This window comes from Chiloscyllium plagiosum, chromosome 9 (genome assembly GCF_004010195.1).
Source record: "Chiloscyllium plagiosum isolate BGI_BamShark_2017 chromosome 9, ASM401019v2, whole genome shotgun sequence".
In the NCBI taxonomy this organism is placed as follows: domain Eukaryota; kingdom Metazoa; phylum Chordata; class Chondrichthyes; order Orectolobiformes; family Hemiscylliidae; genus Chiloscyllium; species Chiloscyllium plagiosum.
In genome coordinates, this window is record NC_057718.1 from 26,776,914 (window position 1) to 26,795,615 (window position 18,702).

Consider the following 18,702-nt stretch of genomic DNA (forward strand, 5'->3'; position numbering starts at 1 on the left):
TATATCAAGAGACCTTGTCTGCAATGTAAAGAGGCAAAGTTGAGGCAGCAGAGGGAGTGCACTAACCTCCAAAAAACCAATGACTACCCAAGCCTTCAAGCACTACCGGGGTAGCAGAGTGTGTAAGTTACACTTGGGACTTTTCAGCCATTTCAAAGCCACCTAACCAAAATGGAAGCAAGTCATCCTTGATCCCAAGGGAACATCTCAGAGGAAGAGGTTTATAATATAAGTTGTCTGTAAAGTCAGTTTTTATTTAACTGTGCTTTTGCTCTTTTGTTAAAGAAAATGTCTGAAAATGCAAAATGTTGCTATGTCATCCTCTCAGCTATTAACTCATTATATGAGTATCTCTTTAAAAGTTGACACTCTTCAGAAGAATTGAAACAAATAGTTTGGTAAATACCATAAATAATAATCGAGGAGGCAGACAACTCATCAACATTGCCACAATAAACTGTGGTGTTAGGCTCAAAAATGATATCTCCAAACCAGACTTTTAAAGGTTTATTGTTAAGGATAATTGAACATGGCAATAAGCAATTGAAAGGAAATCCATGAAAACCAGACTTAGTGGAAAGTAGATTGTTTTGTCTGGCAATGACCTTGCCTTGGGCTTAGGAACTGGCTGGATTTGTTTGTGACCACCAAGCACAGAGGAATGCCTGGAAAAGTACTCAGGAATAGTAACGCAGCACATGACATCAAATTCAGAATATTAATACTGGGGATTCTTCCCTGCTTGAAGGACCTTTCACCATGGGGATTTTCACCATTGGACTGGAAGCATGACACCAAGGCCATGGGAACAGAGAAAGAGCTCCAAGGAGTCCCTGGCATGAGGATAAGGTAGTGAGATTCACTTGGTGAATATGTCTAAAGTTGTTTGAGCTAGTAGATTCACTCATTAGTTTGTAGTCTGCATATATCTAAAGTAGAGTTAGCTAATAAGTTTGCTTTATATTGATGCACGTGTCTTGTATATTTTGATCAAACCTTAAAGAACCTGTTAGGTACTTGCAGCCTAACAAAACAGAGACTTTCTAGTAATAATAAACTTGACTTAATTATCTACAGAGTACTACTAGCAGCTTAATAACAACAAGTATTAGCTAATTAGGATATTGCACCAAAAACTGCCTTAATATTAAGTTGCAAATACATTGTAAAAGTATTCTGGAAGTCAAATTTCCAAACTGGCTTGGAGAGATCCATGTTAGGCAGTATTAGCATTGGTTTAGAGAAGGATGCTGGTAAACATTGAACTATTTTATGCAAGCAATGTCTGAACTATGCAGTGCTCTACACCAACAAATACATCCTAAACCTAAATTCAGTAGGACTCCATTATCACAACACTATGAAGTTGTCCAATGTTGACACTCACTTTATTTTTGTTAAGAAAGCAAATTGGAATTACTCGTGTACTGCTGATCTGTAGGAAACCAGTTTGAGATTTCCCCAATTATTTCTCTTATTGACATTCATAAAAGACTTGCAAGCTCTGGTTTTATTTTGTAATGCAGAGGTATTTTGTTTAAGTGTACAGGCCCTTTTTATCATTCAACTATGTGCACACAGCTTGAAGATGGTACTTTTCTGATTACCATGAGACTGCAGACCTTATAGGAATACAATCCCCCAGCTCATGACTTCAACGAAGATTCAAAATCTAACTTTCAGAAGTGACAAGATAGTGCAAAACCCTCTAAACAGCCAATAAATCAGACACTCTGGTACTCTTCTTGGGTGTTCACACAGAGCAGATAAGCATGCATCAGCACCCTTTTTCATACCATGCCTGAGTTTTTTTTTCAACAGACTTAACGTATATCCATTTTGAACCAATGTTGAAGATGAATTACACTACCACTCATTTTTATTTTGGTTCATTCACGTGATTTGACTGTGTTACTTGCAAGGCTAGCAACTGATGCCCATTCATAATTGCCCTTGAACTGAGTGATTTACTAAGCTATCTCAGAGAAGAGTTTCTCTGTGAGCTCTAGGTATGTTATCTCATGCAATTCTCTGCTGTATACCATGTTATGCTTACTATAGTCCTATAATGCTATACTCACAATATTGTGTGCTCACTAACGGCTGAAGAATCCTTCTAGGATTCATGCGACAAGTGTCAAATCTAACACCTAGCTGTGCCAGGTCAAATGATGAAACCTAGGAATAGGCCTTCATAGTACAGACAGTGGGAGATAATGCTTCTGAGGGTACACTGATATGGGTGACACTTCATGGAAATAAAATATCAAAATCATAAATGTATTAACTCTTCCCATCATCAGTTGTCTGATTAACTATCAAAGTAACTATAAGAACGAAGCCAAAGAGCTATGGTGCTTAGCATCATACGATGTTAGAAGCATGACTCAAGGAGTGCTATTCTTTCCCTAATGCCCAATATAGCATAACATCTTGTCAATGTTCAATAAGGGAGCATTATGTGCTGTAAAGCCTACAGAGAGTGGATAATGTTAACATTTATTAAACAGCAGGAAAAGCAAAGTAAATGAAAACAAAAATGCTACATTTGCTTTTGGAAATATCAGGGAATGCTTGCCTTTTGAACAACAAATTTACAGTCAATGAATGATGACATTATCCAACCCACATCTATTGGAACCAGGTGTCAATTACATCCTGTGTGGTTTGTTGCATCGAATGCTGCACCGCTCTACCATACTGAAGGTGATGTGTCTCCTGTTCAATGTCCTCACCTTCCTCCTTGGAAGACTATTACTGCTCCCCACACTCATCAACGTCCATCACATCCCCACTTTGCATGTTCCAGTTGTGTGTAACACAGCACACAAGGTTTATGCAGCACACTACTTGTGCAGTGCAAACTGCCCTCCAGGCTGAAACAAGTACCAGAAAAGGTCTTGAGGAGATCTGTTGTCTGCTTCACAATAGTGTGGTGGAAGAATGGACTGTATTGTATTTATGCTCAGCTTCATTCAAGTGATTGCATAACAAAGTCATCAGCTATGGCTGCAGAGATTAGTCTGCGTCTCTTAGCAGCCATTCCTGTAAAGGTATCCCTTTAGTTGAAGCAGGAACCTGAGAGTTATCAAGGACAAAGGCAATATGGCAGCTTTAGGGGTATTAGATGCAGGCATCTAAGATGTGGTACTGGTGATCACAAATGACTTGTACAATTTCTGAAACATTTTCTATTAATGAAGTCATTATGATACAGTACTATCAATGAAATATGCGTTCAGTCTATACTGTCCTGCACCTGTGGGAAGCCAGCTATATTTGCATAGCCTGCTGCTCAGGCCTTGATACTGAGCTCATCATAGGGAAACATGATGAAGGGATATGGCACAAATTGTTTCTGTAACTGTTCTGATACATTTCTGGTTGAGGATTAAGAGATCCCACAAAGGCCCCCAGTGAATCCTTGGAAAAAGTCAATTGCAAAAAAGTTTAGCAGAGCTGTCACCATGATGGCCAACAGGATAGGATTTGTAAGTCCTTTTTCTAGCAAATGGCATAGTTCTGAAAGTGTCCTGGGACATCATCAGTCTGCAACAGCAATACACATTGTTCATCTGAAAGTACACCTCAATCAAGTCACCCCTAAACCTTCTTTTCTCTAATGAAAACAGCCCCAAGTGTCTCAGTCTTTCCTCATGTCCTGGGACATCATCAGTCTGCAACAGCAATACACATTGTTCATCTGAAAGAAACAGCAACAAAGACAACACATTCTAGGCCCCTGCACGTCCTCAATTCAGTTGCTTTTTATGTGGAAGCTGTTCAGCAACTACTAAGGCTGCTGTTGCCCCAGGTCTTGTTGCTGCATTTGTTCCCCACAATTTCTTGGTAAGGGGATCATTCGCATTCATGGCGCACAAAAATGACAGTTTAGCATTGTCCTTGATACATTTGGATATGGAGGACTCTGATAAGGAGAGCAAGAAATGATAGTGATTTTGATACAGCGGACCTTCTTCTGATGTATGCAGCTCAAGCCATATTGTGCAAATACAGTTGTAGATTGTAATTGTGGTAGAAATACTGAAATTTATACCCACTTCCACATCACCAAGATTGCAATGCACAAAACAGTATGTTGGCAAATACAGTTCAAACTGAGAGGAAATCTTTGTGCAGTGTATGAGACCTTGGATTGTGTTTGTGAATCATGGTCTGTAGGTCGCTTGTGATTATGTCACAGATGGCTATGATCAAGTAGCAATGACCAATGACATGGTCAGAACTGGATGTGGCCAGAATTGTATTTCACACAATTGGTCAGTGCATGCATTTCACATGTGAATCCTATGTTAATAGATATCATAAACCCATATTGTATATGTGCCTAATTAATGTAGTTGCTCCTTGAAGGGCCTCACATTACTGACAAGTGAAGACACATCTTTAGACAAAACACTTACTCCACCTACTCCAGATGTGGTGGCAGCCACTATTCATTTCCAGTGTGTGTTTGCAATTCCAATGAGGGTGAAAGGCAACAGTGATCACACTTAGCAGTGCGAGTCGCCTGCTCAACCTGTTATTTTAGGTGACATACCAAAGCTTTCTTCCTTGCACTCCTTGTTGATCCTATCAGTCTGACTTTTCACAATTTCCAACCAACTCTTTAAATATTCATTTCACCACATGACCTCCTCAGATCTAGGCTTATAGCTAATTGCCAACTACCTTGATCCACTTCTACACTTCGAAGCCAGGATAGTGGTGACTGTCAAAGACCCTCCCCCTTTGCCTCTAACATACTATCATCTCACAACCTTATATGTTGAAATGCCCCACTCATAATTATTGTCCCCTCTGCATCCCAGCATGTCATCTCCAATTCCTACAATTGATTTCCTCAATTTGCCCATCACAGGAGTGGCCCCTTATGACCCTTCCTTGACTTTCATTGAGCTGCCCTCTGGATTGACCATGGCCCAACACCCTGACCAACTTGAAACAACAGCCACAACTAATGACTGTCCGGAGTCCTGACTGATAGCTGCGCAGCTCCCCAACTGATTTACCTAATCTCTGGTCAGGTTCCACTGGACACGCAGGACTGACCACATTCTAACTCTTGGGCTGTAATGATATGGAACCTCTGACCCTGACTGCCCCAATAGGCTGACACACAAGCTGCTGATACATGCTGTAGATGTAACAGTGGCAAGGTAAGATAAATGCACTAGGGCTGTATATTCTGAATTAGAAGACAATACATAAAATGTCAAGGCTATATAAGGCAGAAATGCACTCAAATATGTGCAAAGTGAGTGCGCATTATGACAGTAAATTAAAAGCCCTTGGGATATATCCTGTTCAACTGCATGGGATGGATGCCTTTCCTTAAACACGAAGTGGCTTGACAGCAGCATTGCATTGAAAAACATCAGTGTTCTCCAAAGTACAATACTGAGAAGGTGCACTGTCTTAACGGTGTGTCTTAGATGTGCCACGATCATGTGATGATTTTTGTGTCTCCGATGCCAACCTCTGTGGATAAAGGATACAGGTGGTCACTGCCCATGCAGTGTCCCCTGATATGTTGAGGAATGCCGGTCACAATGTAGGCCTGGAGGATCAAGCAGTCCACTGGAACCACCCAGGTACCTTCTCAAAATTTCAGGTCGAGAATTGTCATTGTCTAGTTTCTCTCCACTGCCCGGTAAAATAACAAAGTGCTTAATGACTGAGCTGAGATTAGGAAACAATGAAATATTAATGCATGCAGATAGAACTCTCACCGTAAAAACTCGGGTGGTTGATTGGACTTTTGTTCTTGACATCAAGCATCTCATTTTTCTGATCTTGCCATATTTTCCCAACTGACTCAACAAGGCTAGGAAGATTCCATCCAGAGTAAGCTTAGTTAAAAGATTCCACTTTTTATAGAATAAATTAAACAATGGTAATCTAAAACCAATCATTATTTTACTGCCCTCTTCTATGGAAATTTACAAAAATAACACTTGTTCAGCAAAAGAAATATTCAGTAATGTCAATTTGGACTCCAACAAAATGTTATCAGCTTCTTTAAAACTGTAAATCGCTCTGAGCTGTCATTTCAAAATTAATTGAACCAGTTCACTGCATAAGTTTAGGACCAACAGTTCCGCAGATTTTAGAATATAAAATACTTAGAAAATAATACCATATTTTGTGGAGCATACATTCTATAGCTGCACATGTGCAAATTATTTAATTTCTTGTACTTCAGATACAATTTGAAAACATAAAATCTTCATGTAGGAGGCTAGAAATTAAATTATTTTCACTCCACACTTGCAAAAATTTTAATCAGATTTTTATTCAGATTTCAGCATCCACATTTCTTTGTTCTATTTTCATGTTTGTAGCATCTGAAAAGAAAAGTGAAAATGTTGGAGCCCCTTCAGCAATTAATTATGAAGAACATTATTACTCACACGGTGTTACTTCAGCCTTCCTTCAACTCACATCACTGATAGATACAAGTTACTTCAGCTATTGTGCTATAAAGGTGGTTCCTACTTTCATCTTTATTACTTTGGCACTGTAAATTCTATAGTATTGCAAAAAGATTAACAATCACTAAAACCACTTTGAAGTTACTTTGCATTCATCCTGATGCAGATTGTGAAATAGTGTAGCGTAGCCATCAATCTTTACTAAGAGGTAGCAGCAATAATTGAGACAGGAGAGTGTTCCTCGTAATTAATTACTGAAGATTCTCCAATGTTTTCACTTTTCCTTTCAGATGCCACAAACATGAAAATAGAACAAAGAACTGTGGAGATGCTGAAATCTGAAACAAAAGTGGAAATTGCTGGAGAAACTCAGCAGGTCTGGCAGCATTTGTGGAGAGAAAGCAAAGTTAATACTTTGTGTCCAATGATCCAATTTCTGAAGAACAGTCATTGGACTTGAAGCATTATCTCTGCCTTCTCTACACAAATGTTGCAAAAACACACCACCTTAACTAATTAAACCAAATACACCATAACAGTTAAAAAATTCTGGCCCAGAGGGGCAGTCTAAGAACAACAAAAATAGGGAAATATAGGAAGGGAGTGAGGAAACTAAATTAAAATGGAGTTGGAGGGGTGAGATAATGCACCCCAGCCCAAATGGTGCTTCCTGATGAAGGGCTTTGCCCGAAACGTCGATTTTCCTGCTCCTCAGATGCTGCCTGACTTGCTGTGCTTTTCCAGCACCACTCTGATCTAAACTCTGGTTTCCAGCATCTGTAGTCCTCATTTTTACCAAATGGTGCCCATCCCTCTCTAAATACCTTGAGGATGCTGGTGGACACAGTGTGCTTTTTCTGTAAGAGCACCCTGGCATGAACATAAGCATAAAAGAGTGGCAGTTAGGAACTGAAAACCCCTCATGGCCTGCTGCCTGGACCTGTGGATGGCTACCTTTGCCAGGCAAGAAAAAGGCTGCTTTTTCTCTCCAGAGATTTTTTTAATGTACCTCTGGTAGTTTGTTGATTGGAAAAAAATTCAATGTTTCTAATTAAATAAAAAATTATAAACACTGCCCATCGGGGCAGTGAACAACTAAAATGAGGAAAGGTAGAGAGAGAGAGGGGAGAATCCAGGTCTTAAATATTATTAATTAGCCTAGTCAGGGATGTTATAACACACCTTTGCAGCAGATGGGATTGAACCCGGGCCTACAAAGTCCAAAGATTATCACCTGCTCTCAGTCCTCTGCGAAGTTGTTCTGTTTCATCTTTAAAAGGATCACATTTCTGACATTGACATAACTCACCTCTTGTCTCCCCACTGCCTGCCTAATATCTACAAGACACAAGTTAAGAGTGTGATGGAATATGCTGAACTTTCCTAAATGAATACAGCTCCAACAAGAAGATACACTCAAGAAGATAGATTCAGGACAATGCAGCATGTTTGACTGGCACCATAATAACCACCTTCAATACTCATAACTTTTATCATTGACACACAGTGGCAATAATGTGCAGCTTCTTCAAGAGGTATTGTAGCAACTCATCGCAGATCTTTCAACAGCACCTTCAAACTCCACAACCTCTACCACTTGAAATGACATTGGCAGTGGAGCCTATATTCAATCCTTCCAGTGTAGAAGTGGTGTCCAACCCTAGTAAAACAGCATCCTGACTATTCTAACATCCCAGCTACCACTGATCATTGGCAGAACCCTCAAATCTCAATACTTCAATGATGCTCAGGTTGAAGTCACAAAAGCTCAGCTTGCTGCCATGAACTGAATTGATTCATTTATTGTCATGGACATTCAATATAATAAACAGTGAAAACCATGTACCGTTGTCACTCACATTAACTTAGAATAAAATAATTTTTAAAAGTAAGTTGAAAAGAGTCCAACTTTTATGCTCCATTGCTACAGACTGTTCTGGGCTTCCCAGCCCAAGTCATGCCACCACCAGAGACAAGCTCCAAATTCCCAAACTCAAGCCATGCAGCTGACAGAGTACCCACTCCCAGCTTCCCAGCCCATGCCATGCTGCTACTAGGGTCTCACTCCATGCTAAAGTTCCAGGCTTCATAGGCTGACCAACCAACTCTGTAGCCATGCTGTCTCTGAAGATGCTTCAATAACTTGGTGTCCATTGAAGCCGCATTCCCACTGAACAGATGTCTTCATTAGTTAAATCTGAGCAAAAAAGGGGAAGAAGGACAAAGAAAAAGAAAAAAGAAGCGACAAGCCCGGGCACAGGAGCTTGGATGCTGCCTTCTCCACTACTATCATCTTGTGAAAAAAATGAATGCCATGAATGCTCAGACTGCTACCATCATGGCTGCACATACCAGTGTTCAAGTGCGTTTGCATTATTTCACAGTAGTCCCGCAATTTGTGCTCTACAGCTATTCTACAGTAGTTTCAGTGGCTCCCTAATGCCTGAACCTGCTCTCCTCTCTCAGGAACACACAATGAGTCAGAATACAGGAAAGAGATAGAGTCCTTGGTGTCATGGTGCAATTAATAACAACCTCCCTCTCAATGGTGGCAAAACAAAGAAATGATCATTGTGTACAGGATGAAAGGAGGAAGACATGCCCCTATCTACGTCAACGGAGCTGAGATGGAGCGGGTCAAAAGCAACAAGTTCCAAGGAGTAACAATAACCGACAATCTGTCCTGGACTTCCCTCGCGGGTGCAATGGTCAAGATGGCACAACAATGCCTCTTCTTCCTCAGCTGGCTCAGGAAATTTGGCATGTCCATAAGGACTCTCAACAACCTTTACAGATGCACCACAGAAGGGTGCAGAAGGCCTGGTACGGTAACCGCTCTGCCCAGGACCGTAAGAAAGTACAGAAAGTTGTGTGCACAACCCAGAGCATCATGGAAGCCAACCTCCCATCCGTGGACTCCATTTATACTTCTCATTGTCACGGAAAGATTGCCAACATCATCAAAGAATCCATCCGACCCTGTTGGTGCTCTCTTTCAACCTTTCCCATTAGGCAGAAGATACAGAGCTTGAACGCATGCACCAATAGGTTCAAAAAATGCTTCTTCCCTGCTGTTATTGGACTGCTGAATGTACTTTTCTAACTTCAAATAATGATGATCTTGTTTTGTGCACCTCCAAGGCAGTCGTAACCTTCTATGCCTCGTGCTGTCTAATGATCTGTATCCCCTTGTTTGCTACGATCAGCCCATACTGCTTGCAAAACAAAGCTTTTCACTGTACTTAGGTACTTGTAACTACAATAAATCAAATGAACAAATCATACCAGTGTCAGTATCCTTACTATTGCCTGTCGTCTGCTGGCCAGCCTAAACTGCTGCTACTCATGTCAAGATGGTGTAGCACAATGAAGGGTCTTTGAAAGGTTAGTGCTGCCTGAAGCTGTGCTACCAAACTTTCTGCATTCTCCTCCAATAAATGAACATGTTGTAGCCTCAGGGGTAGCACTGCAGAGAAAAACTAGGCCAGGAAAAAGACACATAGAACACAGGTACAACCGGAATGCTCACGGTGAGTAATTGATGATTTATGAAACATAGAATGGGTTTATCTGATTAAGTTATTTGCAATGCTTGTTTAGTGGTAACATTTTACCCATGTTGTGGCCAAGATGATGCAATAATAGTTGACAACAGGGGATTGATATGAAAGGAGGAATTGGGGCTATATTCGTTTGAATTGGACAAGGTGATCAAAGCCACCCCAGGCAGAAAGGGAATGTTTTGGTTGTTTCCTTCCACATTTTCTTCTCCTTTTTTTCTCCTCAGCTGCTCGAAATATACCTAGATCTGTACCTTCATTCCATCAGTTGTGCAAGGTGTGGTAAACCAAAATGACACATGTTCTACAGGGCACTTCCAGAGAAGTCCAGGTAGCAAAAAGATCTCACTTAAGTAACTCCAATGGTCTACTTAATGATATCTCACGTGAAAGCATGGATCTCATTATATATATACCAATTGCGCTAAATATTCATTACCTAGATATTCAAAAATAGCCCTTGTCTGTTGATATCAATTTCTAATTTCCCATGATGACTCATCTGTTGCTAATACAAAAGACTAGAATAAAGGCATCATATTGGATAGCAAGAATTTCTACAAATACCTAAAAAAGAAGAAAGAAAGGAAAGTGAGTGTTAGTACTCTGTTTTACTGCATTACACCGCTGACTGAAGCCTTGGTGTTTCTGATAGCAGCAGAATAAGATTTGAAGCTCAAAGGAACTGTAGTCTACCCTCTAATCTAAACATTTGCTGACCCCCTCACCAATGTCTCCCTTCTGGCTCCTTGACGTGATCTCATTGCCTTCGTGAAGCATGAACTTCAACTTCATTACTGCACACTGATGCGTGTTCACAAACATAGCATCTTGAAAATTTTTGTCCATTTGTTCAAGCCTTTGCCCCGACACAGCAATTGAGAGGCTGGTTTCTTAGATATAAAGGGTTTTTTTTCATTTACATAACTCATCAACACCTCCAACTTTCACCACCACCAACACCTCCATGCTTGATGGGCAAATTACAATAAAATCCATAGGTCAAGTTATGCTCTCATCAAGTAGGCCACTGGTATCCTGATGCAACAACAACTCTACAACTTAGACAGATCCGGTACCTTCTACAATAAGCATTCTGAAACATAATGGTTTGCAATAGTATGCTGCATAACTTTGCTCTGAAATCGAAACAACACATTAAGTCTCTATTGTTACAGGCAAAAAGGGAGAAGTGCATTGTGGTCCTACAACAAAAATAAAAATATTTTTCTCCTTGCTTGACTGCAATGTGCCAATGACAAGAGTGAGAACCCATGTAAGCAGAAGTTGTCCTCTCTACACATGCTACAAGAAGGTTGTTTTTTGATGGTAGCAAATTACAATTAAGGGCTTTCAACGTGGCAAGTATGACTGGTAGGCCAGAGGATTGGGAATATATTAGAAACTAGCAGGGCTTAATTAACTAAAATAAGAGGGAGAAACCAAATTATGAGAGGACAGGTCATGAAGTCTTAGAGTCTAATAAATATATAGCATGGAAACAGGCCCTTCAGTCGACTCGTCCATGCCAATTAATCTAGTTCCATTTGCCAGCACTCGGCCCATATCTCTCTAAACCCTTCTTATTCTTATACCCATCCAGATGCCTTTTAAATGTTTTAATTGTATTAGCCTCCACTAGTTCCTCTGGCTCATTCCAGACATGCACCACCCTCTGCATGGAAAAAGTTGCCCTTTAGGTCCCTTTTAAATCTTTCCCCTCACACCTTAAACCTATGCCCTCTAGTTCTGGACTCACCCACCCCAGGGAAAAGATCATGTCTATTTACCCTATCCACGCCCCTCATGATTTTATAAACTCTATAAGGTCACCCCTCAGTCTTTGACTCTACAGGGAAAACAGCACCATCCTATTCACCCTCTCCCTATAGGTCAAACCCTCCAACTCTGACAACATCCTTGTACATCTTTTCCGAACCCTTTCCAGTTTCACAACATCCTTACTATAGGAGGGAGACCAGAGTAAGAAAGATAAAAATAGGCCTCCAGAAGTATATAAAAGAAGTGGAATTTAAGTAAATGTTAGATGTTTCGAGGATGACACTGCAGAATTAATAATAAGGAAGTATATCAGACTGTTCCAATAATAGAAAAGTGAATTCCCTGAGGCTTTCAGCCTCAATCTCTATGATTCGGTCCCAAATATTGAGGTCCTCTTCCTAATAGCCCATCCCATGAATGCTGTAGGCATCCCATCTTCCCTGGTGCCCACCCAAATAGTCTACCTGAGCCTGTGCCTGCCTAGTATATGAGATGAGAGAAAGTGAGGGCTGCAGATGCTGGAGATCAGAGCTGAAAATGTGTTGCTGGAAAAGCGCAGCAGGTCAGGCAGCATCCAAGGAACAGGAGAATCGACGTTTCTGGCATAAGCCCTTCTTCAGGAACTAAAGAAGGGCTTATGCCCGAAACGTCGATTCTCCTGTTCCTTGGATGCTGCCTGACCTGCTGCGCTTTTCCAGCAACACATTTTCAGCTAGTATATGAGATGAGCATGTCACGTGTGGTTGTACACTGCACTTCTACCTTGAATTCAGATGTTTCTGCCAATGAGAAAACCATATACCCACACTCACCCAGTCTCGCCTCATTGTCCTGTTTCCACCTATGCTTTATTGTATTCCCACCAGACAACTGTCATGTCTCCATCTCGATAGTACTCAATTCCATAGTTACCAGAGTCTCCTTCCTGCAGCAGGGACTCCCCTTTCCCCTCACACCTTCCACCCCCCCCCCCCCCACCACACACCACCTCTGATCCCATCCTGTTTAGTTTCTGTGGACAGACTGGAACTACTGAACCTGACCCATCTCCTTGCATGAGAAAAGTGAAGACTGCAGATGCTGGAGATCAGAGTCGAAAAGTGTAACGCTGCAGGAGCACAGCAGGTCAGGCAGCATCCGAGGAGCAGGAGAATCAATGTTTTGGGCATAAGCCCTTCATCAGGAATGATTCTGTCCCTACCCACAAAAGAGAAGCAGCTTTTCAAATGCTACCTGCCAGTGTGTCCTCTGAGACATGTCTGTGCTTTCGAAGTATTCTCCAACTAGATTGGAGAGGCACTATGATGGTCATGAATGGTTGGCAAATATCATATGCCAATGACTGTGGATGAGGCATATATGCAACTAATGCCCATGCATCATGCCCTGAGATACTGTTTGGTATTGAGCAACACAGATTCATTGCAGCCAGTAGGAATCCAGGTATCCACTCTGATTTCCATGTTGAGGATTCTTAATGTCCACCTTGTTCAGTACTTGGTAAGACAGGAAGCTGATATTAATGAGGGGAGACTGCAGCATTAACATGGCATTTAACAAGCTATAATCCCCTTAACTGGTAACTCAGTAACACCTATTGAGGAACACTTTTTGCTATTCAGCAAATGCATTAAAGGATGCAGCAAGTTGTTCACAACTTGAGACAGACCTCAACAGATTTTTCATGTGATTCTTCCATAAATCTTTCCATAGCCCATAGGCTCCTGTAAGACTGCACTCAGTCTTAAAATTGTGCTGTTCTCTTAATGGTATGCATGCATAGTATTGTCATTCACTATTCAATGGGTGATATTGTTTCAGCAAAATGCATTGTTCTATCATTTGTTGTTGCTAAAGTAGCCGTTGTTGTTCTATTTCTGTTATTAGATTGTGTGCACTTCTGGTCTGACAGTTGATGTGTTCTGCTGTACAGGTGTTGCATTCACCTCTTTCTGGTCAGCCCCCTGCAGTTGAGGAACAGCTTCTGTACTTGTGTGTAAGTGCCTGTGATTGCAAAGATATATCTGGTAGTTCACTTCCATTGTATAAAATGGAGAACTAAAATGAGAACTACTCGCAGGTCCAAGTTCCACTTGAGCAGGCTTTTGTTGAGATCATTGAATGTTTGCACCTCACTGGCTCTCCAATACGCAACTCTAGCAATGGTTTAGCAGTCCTATCAAAATGAAATTTGGCTTTCTGCTGTTTCGCCTTGATTATTTCACTCACACCTGTTACTACTTCTGGCTTCAGGAGCTTTTTGCTATTGGATGACTGGTACAGCAAACTTTCCATGTCTTCAGTATATGTGTTTCTCCACTTGAAAGTTGTCTTGTGTAGTGATTGGAATGAAGGTCAGGTGAAGCTGACTGGGGTTGATCACCTGGGCCGATCAGGGAGCCCTGGGCGACAGATATAAATAAGAGATTCAGAGACTAGGGACTGGCTCTGAACTGGCTGGTCAGAACCCTTATATTCTGCACATGTAAATAAAGGGTGACGTGGTGACAGAATATCGGCCTCTGTGCAATTATTCCACTTTAGTTACATGTGTGAGGAATTTAATTTCAATTTCTTTACGATTCCTTTGATGATTTTCACTGTCATCTCAGTCTTTCAATTTGAGTTTGGATAGTGTGAAGATGGTGTGTGGTGTTCCATTTTCCAATCTTTCAAGGTGAAACTGAATTCCTCACTCATGAACAGATGGGCATTGCTACTCCTGACAATGTCGGAAATGGCACAACAAAGTCGGCTTTTTTGCCATTCAACAATCAGAATGGTAGTCAGTGAAGTCAACTGGTCCACCTCCCAGTAGTCAGTCTACTGTAACAAGATATTCATTTTCTGTGAGTGTGATCAGATCGACTCCCAGCAAGATCTGGATTATCACGTTCTCCAGTTTGTTTGGCTTGGTACTTATTACATGCAGTAAACTGACAGATATGGTTCTTAATTTGCGTTTAGGTCAGTAGAAGTTATTCTTGCCTTCTACAGACTTGATTCAATTCCTGGGTGGCTTACATGGACGTGCTTCAGCAGCGCTCCTCTCAAATCCTTCAAGATAATTATTTTATTTTCTTTGGACACTATGCAGACTTGAGCATCTTAATTCATCTCTATATTTCCGACATGCCCATACAGCAACAGGTGTGTCCTTGATGCTCTCTGGTCATCGTTATACCACTATTTGCAGCAGTTGGAGATTTGCATCTTGTTGGATAGCTTTTTTGATCAGAGCAAATTGCTTGCCTGTTACATTCAGTGCCTCCGCTAGATTGGTGACATCCAAAGCACAATGATCTGCAATTTTGCTGCTCAGTTTAGTGATGAATTGAAAACCTTCAACTCATTTAAAAGAATCTTGAATCTGCATCTGAAATGCAGTAACCTACAAGAAAATGGATTGGTGTTGGCAACTGGGATTAGAGAAGGTAGCTAGATTTTTCAGGTGGCGCAACACAACAGGATGAATGATCTCTTTACGTGATGTAATTTTTTTGATGATTCTTCTATGTCTCAGAAATCATTGTGTGAATACTGATGAACCAATGTCTTTCCTTTATAAGCTCGGACCCTAAAATCTGCACCTTTACAACAGAACAAGTTGGATCTCTGGTGAGTTGTTTCACAGTGCTTTTACAATCCTTATTTGTTCTCATTTGTGTTCTCTGAATTGTTCAGTGCTGATCCCTCGAAATTAACATCCGCAACAGAAGAGATGCCAATTTCAATGGAGGTCTTCGGAAAGACAAATAAAACACATGCCTGAATATGGACTCATCCTCAATCTATGTCTTTGTAAATCCCAAGATGCCGAATGGACTTCAGGGAATAATAAAGCTCAATGATAAGGAGGGATAAGCAGCAGATGAGTACTAAGGCATGCATTATTAGATAGTCATACTTGGTGTGCTAATGAAATCTTTATTGAAAGAGGAATGCAAGGCAAGATGCCTGAATCATTGATCTCCATGGCCTTTCACATTGCCATCTTTATTTCATTGGTGGCATGTCTGTTTAGACACAAGATTACCTGCTTGTACTCTCCTTTCTATTGCGTATCCACATCTCCTGTGTAAAAAGTGAAAATAAGATAGTCTGTGCAATTTGAAAGATTTTTAAAAATGATTCAGGCAGCTTAACACTCTATCCACATTTTTGTCAGGATGGAGAGCCTTTCACCATGGCAAAAATATCAGAAGAAAGCTGGGAATTCAAGCCCTGCCAACGAAACCAGCATCTGTCATTTTTCAAAGATGAGATCCAGGACAGAACAAAGTTCACATATGCACAATTCCTGGAGGCAGCAAGCCATTTAAACGATCAGCTGCCTCCACCAAAATTAAGTTTTGGATTCCCTGGTGTGCGGAAGTTAGTATGGAAAGTTGATGAATTTGGAACAGGTCTAATTGCAGTGCATTTCTTAAGGATGGTCAGGAAACCTCTTTGGACAGGTAAAGTACCATTTTGGATCTATTTCAAGCACATCTTTGTTATGCTAATGCCTTTTGGTGAAGGTACAAAGAACAAAGAGAACAAAGAAAATTTACAGTCCAGGAACAGACCCTTCGACCCTCTAAGCCTGAGCCAATCCAAATCTACTGTCTAAACCTGTCACCCAATTCCTAAGCATCTGTATCTCTCTGTTGCCCACCTACTCATGTATCTATCCAGACGCATTTTAAATGAATCTACTGTGCCTGCCTCTACTACCTCTGCTGGCAACACATTCCAGACACCCAACAACCTTCTTTGTAAAGTCCTTGTCATGTGTAACCCCCTTAAACCTTTCACTTCTCACCTTGAAAGTGTGACCTCTTGTTATTGAATCCTTCACCCTGGGAAAAAGCTTATCTCTATCTACCCTGTCTATACCCTTCATAGTTTGGTAGACCTAATCAGGTCCCCATTCAATCTCATTTTTTCTAATGAACACAAACCTAACCTACTCAATCTCTCTGGTGGCACCTTCCATACCAGGCAACATCCTTGTAAACATTCTCTGCACCCTCTCCAAAGCGACCACATCCTTTTGGTAATGTGGTGACACATTTTAGTGAAAGTTCTCTTTAGGAGACATAAGGTCCATTTTAAGGAGGTGACATATACTTTGCAAGAAGTTGTTGACTTGCACACTGAGCTGTTAAGTTTGTTTGCAGGTGTTTTGTCACCATTCCAGGTAATATCATCAGTGCACTTCTGACAAAGCATTGCTGCTCTATCACACTTGCTATTTATGGGTAAACAGCAAGTGGGACAGAACACCAATGCTTCACCAGAGGCTCACTGATGATGTTACCTGGAATGGTGACAAAATGTCTGCAAACAAATGTACCAGTTCAGCAAGCAAGTCAACAACCTCATCCACAAGCTGAGCTACAAATATTCCCGAATACTCTGAACTTGGCAAGAAATAAGGTGCACTTTGTGACAGGTAAACTACAAATTGTGATTACACAATTAGGCATTCATAAACTCATTGGGACTGTCAAAGCCATCAAGGTAATGTCTAAAAAAATGTTTGAAGCATTTTAATGTGCTGCATTACCAATTTTCCAAACTATTAAACTATTGTAAAACAATGTCAAAAAGTGTGGCACTGGAAAAGCACAGCAGGTCAGCAGCATCTGGGGAGCAGGACAGTTGATGTTTCAGGCATAAACTCTTCATACTTTCTCTCAGTTATTGTAAAAACAACACCTATTAAATCAGCATTTTAACGGACAGCTCTAACTGCTTGTGGAATGCAAATGCTTGTTTACATAAGAATTTAATACATATGAATTAATTTGTTTTCACAAGGGATTCATTAAAGGAATTTCAATATATTGAATGTCTTTTCTTTAATAAGTTTTTTTTTAAATTGTGGCATCAGTATAACTTTATCTTCTGTCAGCATGCCTCTTCTGGTTTGCCCTCGGCAGACTTCAGGTACATTGGTAAGGAAAGGGAACAGCAAAAGGTAGCTGTGGGGTGTACAAGTTGTCTTAATAGGATAAGGGCTATAAAAGGCCATAAGGAATGAGTGGATAACATAGACTAGCAAAGGGGGATGGGTAGATACAAATACACATGAAAAAGGGAGTATCAGGGATAAGGTGAGGGCTGATTGGCATGGGGCATGACAGGTGACAGGGGTGGATACAGGGGCATAGGTTGGCATGGAACATCTGGGGGCCAGTATGATGGAAATTAGCTGGCATGTTTGAGCAATGGAAAAGGAGAGAAGCACTAGCTGCAGGGGAGAGGGGAATATGTGTTTTATATTTGATTCTATATTTTTACACTTTCAACACAGCATTGCAGCATCCCCCGACAGGGTTTTCCACCCAGTCAGTCTCTGGAATTAATAATCTTTCTTGCTCTTCCAGCTCCCTAATCAAACGTTCAAACTAGCCTGTCCATGTAGACTGAAAATGGAAAATTGAGGGGTAATTTGTTTTGGGTTTGGGTTCCTTGAGCTGGGACTTCTCCCTGATTTGCACCTAAAGTAGAAATCTGGCGCAAGTATCATAAGATAAAGAACAATCAAATGTAGCAGGGAAAATGGTAGGGAAAATGGTAGGGAAAACAAATTGATACTGCCCAGCTAAAACACAATGATGGAGACAGTAAGATATGAAGGTGCCTTACATTCCTGATAGAATGTGTGGCAGAAGTTGAAGCAGCCATTAAACATGTGAAGAGAGGGTAGCACAGTTGTTCAGTGATTAGAAATGCTGCCTCACAGCGCCAGGGATTTGGATTCGATTCCAACCTCGGACAACTGTCTGCATGAAGTTTGCACAATCCCCCCATGTCTGCATGGTTTTCCTCCCACAGTCCAAAGTTGTCAGGGTAGGCGCATTGGCAATGCTAAATTGCCTAGAGTGTCCAACGATGTGCAGGCTAGGTTGATTAGC

The 18,702-nt window shown here is 41.0% G+C and overlaps 1 protein-coding gene across 7 annotated transcripts in view; it reads right to left on the reverse strand.

The window, feature by feature from the left end:
- LOC122552711 (CAP-Gly domain-containing linker protein 4-like) overlaps positions 1-18,702 on the reverse strand; it is a 265,059-nt gene that overhangs the window by 159,154 nt on the left and 87,203 nt on the right. For 6 of the 7 annotated variants that reach the window (XM_043695603.1, XM_043695604.1, XM_043695606.1 and 3 more), the window contains one exon: positions 5,754-5,873. The exons of the other annotated variant lie outside the window; for it this stretch is intronic. In XM_043695603.1, coding sequence (XP_043551538.1) covers positions 5,754-5,873 — 120 coding nt within the window. The remainder of the gene's footprint in view (positions 1-5,753; positions 5,874-18,702) is intronic. 7 annotated transcript variants of the gene reach the window in all.